This window comes from Micropterus dolomieu, linkage group LG19 (genome assembly GCF_021292245.1).
Source record: "Micropterus dolomieu isolate WLL.071019.BEF.003 ecotype Adirondacks linkage group LG19, ASM2129224v1, whole genome shotgun sequence".
Lineage (NCBI taxonomy): Eukaryota > Metazoa > Chordata > Actinopteri > Centrarchiformes > Centrarchidae > Micropterus > Micropterus dolomieu.
Genome location: NC_060168.1, coordinates 16,188,048 through 16,197,120, shown reverse-complemented (window position 1 = coordinate 16,197,120; position 9,073 = coordinate 16,188,048). Strand labels below are relative to the sequence as shown.

Below are 9,073 nucleotides of genomic sequence, written 5' to 3'. Positions count from 1 at the left end.
AACCTGAATGATTTGGAGGCTGTCTGCAGGGAGGAGTGGGCCAACATCCCTGCCGAAATGTGCACAAACCTTGTCACCAACTATAAAAACCGTTTGACATCTGTGCCGGCCAATAATGGCTTTTCTACAAAATATTAACATGCTGTTTGTCCAGGGGGTCAAATACTTGTTTTTCCTCATCAGATGGTTATCAATTTTAATAAATTCATATGATGTGATTTTCTGGAATTTTCTTTGGGATTCTGTCTTTCACTGTTAGAATGTACATATGATTAAAATTATAGATCGTTGCATTCTTTGTAAGTGGGCAAACCTGCAAAATCAGCAAGGGGTCAAATACTTATTTCCCCCACTGTATAAGGGATTCTGTAACTGTAACCTGTTTTTCATTTACAGAGCACAACCATGTTAAAGACTACCACGAGTTTGACAAGCAAACAAACGTTCATTCACCTTTTCATAACAAACGACAGTCATTGTCACAAATAAACGTTCACAAGTCCCTCATCTCGAGTCCGAGTCAAGTCTGAAATCTTTCGAGGACAACTCTCAAGTTGAAGTCACTGTGTGCGACTTAAAGTGCGACTTGAGTCTGAGTCTCAAACTCGAGTCCCCCATCTCTGGTGTTTATACTACAAGTAGCACCTTGTGAGAGTCATATCTGTGTCAGCAGGGAGTAACATAACACTGCCACCTTTTTCCACTGGCTTAATATTGCACACTTTAGTCGCACCATGCTGAGCTGTTATTATAGGTGTTGCCTCTGTGCAGGTGACAACCAAGCTGACCTGTGATATTGAAGTGCTGCTTATGAACAGGGCCAAACTAGATGTGTTTGGACTGCACATAATGCATTCCTATTCTCACTTTTATACAACAGACATCATGTTTTCTACTTCACTCCACTTTCCCATAGTATATGAGCTGTACTTGCTGTGTTAATGCAATCAGGATATTTGCCGGTGTCGCAGTGGCACAAAAGCTTTCAACTGAGTCAACAATGGAGGGCGTTAATTGTGAGGCAGCTACCTAAAAAAGCCTTGTCACTGAGGTCAGCAATCGAGTACATGTTTGATTAAAACACATCTCGCATTACTAACTTTTTTCAGAACTTTTTTTGGTCAGAGGATCAACTTTCAAATGTGGCAACGGATGTGTGGTGAAAGACAAAAATAAACAGGCTACATGAAACAGAGAGAAAAGGATGGATGCAAAATGTCACATCAGGACAGGCGTTCATCTAGAAATTGTCCCCAAAAATGTGAAAATTGTCTCACTGAGTCTAAGTCCTTGTCCTATAATCTGTAGCTTCTAAGGTTTCAAGCTGATGGTTCTGTTGCCTTGACATAAAATAATGAAACACAATTAGCTACCTTCCCATCTTTTTCTTCTCTTATTCAATTCTCTTTTTCAAAAATTTTAATTCTATTTAGTGTGCTTTGTTAACATGAAAGTAAAGCGTACTAAAGTAATGATACATATTCAATATGAAAATACTCTTTTCCTCTTTGAAAGTAAATCAGTGTGTAGACAGTAAAGGTTCTGAGCTGTAACGTGGCTTCAAAAACTTTCAAAACTCCTCTACTGCACACGGTGAATCACTGCGCATGTGGACAAATGTTTCAAATAACCCACTATGAAAATGTGGTGGATATTTGTACAAATATATATGAGGCGTGACACCCTACAGTACATTAACAAATGAGCAGCTAGTTTGCTGAAAGTGTTGTTACAGCAAAAATAGCTCTCACTGGGGAATGCAGTCTTAGAGTGAATGTAAAACAGACACAGCATGAGAAAACAAAATCAGAGCTATACAAGTTACATTCAGGGTCTCAAAAAGCAGATTTTCTATGTCAACATATTCCATTTAGAGATGGATGTTTCAGTTAAACATGAAGTCCCTTTTTATTTAACTAGAAACATCGTTATATCGCTCTTGCTCGCCACCAGACTCTGTTGAAAAAAACAATAATTTTACCTTGCAGATCATCGTTAAAAAATATACTTAATTCAAACTGAACAGAAACAAAACAAAACTCGCCAAAACTGTCTTTGTTAGTCTTTCAACTGTTCCAACAATCACCAACTCTGGTTTGGTAGAAACTAACCCTTAATTCACCGCTTTAGATAAGAACAGAAACAGACGTTGTATCGCTTTCCTCAAAGCTTCAGAGCGAGGGACTCACAAGCACACGCAGCCAGACTGGCTACCAAACCAAAGAGCAGAGAAGCTCGGCTAACAACACACGCAGATAGAATGTGATGTCATTCTCTGCTCAGGACGCCATTACCACTATATCTTTACAAAATAGTTGTTTGCTGCAGTATTAATGTTCAGAATCTTATTGAGGGAAGCTTTAAATGGTTGCAGAAGAAAGAGGGATAAAGGCCAGATGAAAGACAGGTCAGAGAGAATGATATACTGTATGTCTATCAGATATATTACAACGCCCTGCTACTTATTGTTAACACTAAAGTCAACCCAGAGATTAATTAAATGGGAATCCGGTTGTGAGGGCGGTAGTGGTACCACTGCACTGCTGGACACCCCACACACACACACACACACACACACACACACACAGAAGAAGCCAGATAGCCTTATTTGATGTGACATGTAATTTCAAACACATCGAGGGCAAATTATACAGGCTGAAAGACAGAAGAGCAGAGAGACAGCGTATAGAGAGAGATAAGTTCCAGGAGAAAAGAGACACATGCAGCTTCCCGTCCTTCCCTCATCTATTTCTATTCCTCAAATATGTCCTTACTGGTGGACAATAACACATAACTTTGAGCAGGATATATTATGCCAATTAAGTGGCTCTTTAAAAGCAAGCTATAATGAATAAGTGATGCAGTGTCTGTGCATGTATTAGGGAATGGATTTAGAAATAATGAGTGTGAAATTTGTTAAACAGACAAGATTTCAAAACGGGTTAGGGTCGGATTAAATCTTTACCATAACTTCTGTACCATCTGGATGTTCCCCCAACTTGTACATGCTTAATGTTGACTTACTCTTGAATTGTGGACAGAAGCATGCTGTGTGTACTGGAGTATGACAAAGCTTTTGGCAAGCTCTGCAGGGGCACTGCATTTTCATTAAGTTGAGGGACTAAAATAAACATTACTATGGGTCAAGCTCCAAAATAACTGAGTCCTGAAGTGTCTTTCATGAGACCCTCTTTCACACTCCATGCCTCAAGTTTCTAACATAGGCTTTCTTTCAAAGAAAATAACTCTAATGATACCTCAAGGGTTATTTTCTTAGACTTTCAAAAGCTGCTTTGAGCCAGAGACCACATTACTTAATGTTGCGTAGTACTAATCATGACAAGTAAACTGATCTTACAGAGTAAAATCATTTCCCCTTTACTGTGAAACTCCATCACAGGACTGCAGCTGCAGTGCATGTTATGATCATATTGGTTGCTACTAGCTCTCTTATTATTCCGCCTAAGTCTGTGAAACGACCTTTCTTTTGAGAGAACCTCATTAATATTTAAGTATGCTAATTTCAAAAGCATTAACTTAGCCTTCCCCGACTTCGCCCTGATGTCGCTCAAACCCTTCAAAGTGATTACAGGAATATAAAACTGTCTTTTGTGATCATATCCTCTTTTTATCGCTCCTGTCCGTTTTCCCTCTCCCAACTAATAAATAACAGAGTTATGTCCGTGTACTTCATCCCTCTCCCTCCAAAACCTGGACAGGGAGGTGTGAGACAGATTTAAAATGCCATCAAAGTGAATGATGCTTTTGCCATCTTGTGTTACATTACGGTTGTCGGAGAGCCAGACTGTGGCAAACACAAATGACTGTTAAAAGCATTCACAGTCTTCCAGTCTTTGCTGTGATGGTAATGAAAATGAAAACTCAGAGAAGGAACTAATAAATGTACCCAGCAGTGGGCAGTGTGTAATATTACATTAATGAACTAATAGTTTAACGACACATTCCTATCCTGCTGTCATCTGTCTAGTGAGGCCATGCAGAATAAATACCAAGATGTCAAACAGGATATAATCATCGAGTCACACAGGCTTGAATAAATGAACTGGACTGCAGAATGTTCTTGACTGCTCTATGAATAATAGGAACGGTATTTAAAGCAATTTGCCAACTTTCCGAAACTAAATGAAAATCATTATGGAAAGAAAGCCACTACTAAGCCTATGATGACTTTATTAGGCACTCAGTGTGCTCAGTGTTTGTGCAGAGACAGGGCTTCAATCAATGAGTTGTGCCACTGATTTGTAAAAGCCAGATGGCACATCTGACATCCTTCCTGTGTTTCTGCAGGTTACATGAATGTGCTGCATTCTGGCAACAGCTGCTGCATCAGCTGGACAGGGTGTCCCAGGATACTGTGGGGAATATTTCAGTCCTCTGTATCCATTAGGTGATAGACTAGTAGGAGCCATTTGGTGGTAAGCTCATTTGCTGCTTTCATGGCACGGTTAACAGGCAGATTTGATTTGGATACGTGATACGTGCATGAATCTGGTCAGATAGATGATTGGATTTCATAGTGTCTGCCTCGCACAGCTGCAGAGATGCAAGATTAAAAATTATCTTCCCAAAAAGACTTGTCATTAAATCACTATCAACAAGCAGAAACTGGCCATGTAGATGATGAAAAGTTGTAGCCTTTACATATTATATATATTCAAAGTATTGTTATGACCTGGCTCAAAAGGCTACAACAAAAGGGAGACACACCATGGTAAACGGTTAACATATGTTTATTTAACGAAAATAAGCCAAATCAAGAGTTATTTCGAATGAACATAATTAAAGTATGAGGTATGTTGTCTGCGGTTTCAGTAGTGTCTGTGCAGGATGATGGTTGCATGAATGTATGTGTGAAGGTGTTGTAATATGCAAACAAGACAAATACCACAACGCAACAGTCCAACTAAAGAAAACCAAACTAAATGGAAAACCAGGGAGCCGGCCGCAGGGAGGTCTGACCTGGTCTTGACAGCAGCTACCTTTGCCGAATGAGAAAACAATCCCAAATACTCTACAGGGCAATTAGCCCAGGTGCCCAGAGCCACTGCAATCAGCTCCTCCTCCACGAGAGAGAGAGAGAGAGAGAGAGAAAGAGAGAGGGGCCACACTCATGGGGCGTCACAGTATATATATTATATAATATCATATTTTGCTCATGTACATTATGTATTGAGTATTTATTACAGATGCATTACAGTGTGCTCATAAGGAATTCAGATCATGTCAGCCTGTGTATATACAGTAAATATATATATATTGAATTCTCACTATACAAACTTTTCTTAATTGATAGACTAAGTTATTATAGCAGCTTATTATAGCATATTGAAAGTTTAATGTTCAGAGGCTTGCATAGCCTCAGTGCTAGATAATTATGATAGCACACACAAACACACACACACACAAACGCTCTCCTTAGCTTAAGGAGGCCACTAGTGAGTCATTACATTCAACTATGACTCCCAGTAAGTAGGTTACTTACTGTGCAACTACACAGTACAAATTAGGTCTCTGACAAGTGATGCTAATGCTGTTGTGTTCAAATATTAACACTGTCGAGACTTTGCAAAAGAAGAGATATATCGCTGTGGTGGAGGGAAAAAGCACTTGATAAAATCTATAAATCCACAGCAAATGATTGTGTCACTGTTTTGAATTGTGTTTATTTTGTGAGACACTTTGTGTGAAAGTTCAGATTACTGTGACCTTGTCTGTGGTCTGCTCCGTGGACTTCATAGACCGGGTGCTTTCTGATCAGATGCCATTGTGCTGTTGCTGTAGGCGACATAAGATTCATTTTACATTGTACGGACTACAACATTAAAGAGTTGTTCTTCTCTTTTAGCTTGAAATAATCCCATACTTTGGACACTTTCTTCTTCATTCCTTGCTATTTTCTCTTTCTTCCTCCACTTTGCAAACAGCAGCATCATAATCACGTCATGTTCACACAGCGTAAGAGTGCAGAGTGCGACAGTAATAAATGTCCGTGCGAAACAGTGTGCTTTATTGTTATATGGATTGATCAAATTTGCATCAATGCTTTTTAGTAATCAAATTAATCAAAAAATCAAAGCCAAGAAGCTGTTTAACGTTACACATCTGCCCAAAGCTACAACTACATAATCAATCTAAAAATTGTAATTAACAAAAACAATCCACAGAGGTCCACAACATTTCAGTAATTCAGCAAAAGCAGTGTCCTGTCCTACATCCGGATTCCCTGTCATCTGAATGTCCTTTTTCTACCTCACTTGGAATAAGTTGCTTGGAATTTTTAATGTAATTCTTTTTAATTGCACAGGTTTTTCCTTTTAGTTGGCAAGTTGCCATTATCTGAACCCCATTTTGTTAAATAATGACTTGTGAATAGCGAAGGACAAAGGCAGTTTTCCTTATTCCATATATCCTGCCCCAACTCAATGCTTCAATCATTTGTGAGTAAAAACATGCACTTGTTTTATTCATGGGTCTGCAGTCTTGCCCAACTTCTTCCTTCACTCTTATTTTAACCTCGCTGTCTATCCCACATTTCCTCCGCCTCATCCTCTTCCTGCATTTCCTCTCCTTTCTTAACTGTGTAAATAGGTACTGGTCTAGGATCAGATATGTCCTATGGAGGTATTGGAATGAGACCGAAAGAGAGAAATGGAGTCTGATGTGCCAGAAAGATAGGCCAGCTTGGACAATGAAGCAAAGGATGTGCAGAGGGTGTTAAAAAAAAGAAAAGGAGAAATAACGATTAGAAGAACATACTGAAGGAAATAAAAAAATATATTAGGTTAGCCCAGCTTTTTACAGCAACATTTGACAGTGAAACAGAGAGAAATTACTGTAGTAAAGGAAGAGCTCTGCACGTGTCATGTTGCATTTTGGGTAAGTGACAATCACTAAGCACAAAGAGTCCGGTAAAGTAAATTACATGTGTCTATTTACTTTTAATGTGCACGTTATTTCCATACTGTATAGACACCTTATTTTGAAAACCAGACCTTGTCACATGTGTATCCTCATGCTAAATTCATCAAGTCCGACCCAATTTGCTAAGTAATGTTCTATGTGGTTTTTTGGGCAACGATACAATATTTGCTGTTATCACAAAGCCTGCGACGATACGATTTCGATTCGATTCAATTCAGGGGACTGCGATCGATATTAGACAATATCATATGCCCATTAAACACATTCAGTTAGATTTATTCCAATTCACAACAAATACAATTAAAATACGATTTGACAAATTATGGAGCAATTATGGAACAATCTCTTTTTAATAAAAGAAAATAGATGACCTGTTGTTCACTATAGTGCCACATTTCTCATGCTTCAGTGCTAATGTTTTTTTAAATCAGTTAACTAACTTTAAAGAGCCCTTTATGATTTCTCAATTATGAACATAACCGTGTACATAATATGCTTTAGTACCTTGGATTTACAAGGTTACATCTGTGTGCTCACTCAGAGGTGTACAGATAATGACCTTTAATATGTTGCCATCTTATAAAAGAAAACTGAAATAACTTTAACTTCACATTTACAAATGAGTTAAAGCTTGTGTAAACATTCACTCATATTTAGAGTCTCAAACAATATATTTTTCACAGAAACAAACAAAGGTCAGCATTTAAAATGCAAATGCAGTACAGCCTTCCTGCATCATAGCTATCCACTACTACTTTGGGATGTAAAGTTTTCTTTACCAAATCAAAATATCACAACAAAGCAAATGTAAACAATTCCACATTTGTGCATATTGAACAAGTACAAATACTTAACAAAGTCCTTTGCATGTAGTCATCTGTAGTTTGATGACGACATGGATCATAGCTTACTATGGAAATCTCTACAACAGTCAAGTATGTCCATCAGTGTTATTCTTTGAGAGGTTTTTCTTCAAAAAAACCAACTGATCGACATGTTCAGGAGACAAAACACAGCGTTCTGAACAGACAATGTCACCTGCAGTGCTAAATACACGCTCAGAAGGTACACTAGTACCAGGAATGCAAAGGTATGTTTTGGCAAGGTTTGCCAGGAGAGGAAGCTCAGTCTGTTGAACTTTCCACCAATCTAACACATTACCTCCCAGGATCAAAGATGCAGTGTCTTTATACTTAGCAACTTCAGCATGGGCTAGCTCTCTGGAGGTCTTGACTGTCTGGCTAGGGTCCACAGTGCAGAAGGTGTCACCAAAGAGATCTTCCAGTGCCTTTGACTTCTTGGAAGACAAAATATATATTTTCTGCACTACAAACATTTGTAAGGTATTATTAATTAACCATATCACTTCTTTATAGAATTGAGTCAATAACAGTTTCCACAAAGAGGAAAAATATTGTGTACACACACACACACACACACACACACACACACACACACACACACCTTGTCCAGTGGCTTGAGCCTGAGACACAGGCACCAACTCAGATTGATCAGCATAAGTTTGGTCACCAGATGAGTGAAGACGTGTATTCTCAACATGTGCCACTGTGTCACTCTGTAAATGATTTAAACAAAAATAAACATACACACACAAAAGCAAATTTAAAAAACAAAAACAAGCATGAACATTTTATTCATGAATAGTTTTTGCATTTCTAAAACATTACTACAAATAGACAAAATAAAATATGATCTTACTTTCTGGTCCCACAGCTCTGCAGCCTCACGGATGAGACACTGGAAGGTTGCACCTCTCTCCACCTCACTTATGAATGGCAGCTTCTTGAACCTTGGATCTAAGGCAGATGCTTTATGCAGGACTTGCTGCACGTCCACATATCGCTGTTCAAGCTCCCTGGCCATAGTCTGCTTTATCTCTGTTACTAAAGTGGAGTCTTCCTCTGAGATACTGAAGTGCTCCAACAATTTAGCTTTAAGTGGTGCAATGACAGACAGTGGGCTGATGTTCCTCACACATGATGTGTTTCTTCTTTAGGTGCCCAGCCAAGTTTGTCGTGTTTCCTGAGTATTTTATCTCGTAATGTCATTGTTTGCAGATGGCATGTGCTTTGTCTGCTGACCCATCTTTTCTCTGAAATCCAAAATATTT

At 38.7% G+C, this 9,073-nt stretch overlaps 1 protein-coding gene across 1 annotated transcript in view; it reads right to left on the bottom strand.

Moving 5' to 3' along the window:
• Positions 1 to 8,826, bottom strand: part of LOC123958197 — a 23,954-nt gene extending 15,128 nt beyond the window's left edge. Inside the window, exons 1-3 of the mRNA XM_046031454.1 lie at positions 8,662 to 8,826; positions 8,407 to 8,518; positions 8,104 to 8,268 (exon numbers count right to left, since the gene is read on the bottom strand). Coding sequence (XP_045887410.1) covers positions 8,104 to 8,268; positions 8,407 to 8,518; positions 8,662 to 8,826 — 442 coding nt within the window. The remainder of the gene's footprint in view (positions 1 to 8,103; positions 8,269 to 8,406; positions 8,519 to 8,661) is intronic.
• Positions 8,827 to 9,073: the final 247 nt, after the last annotated feature.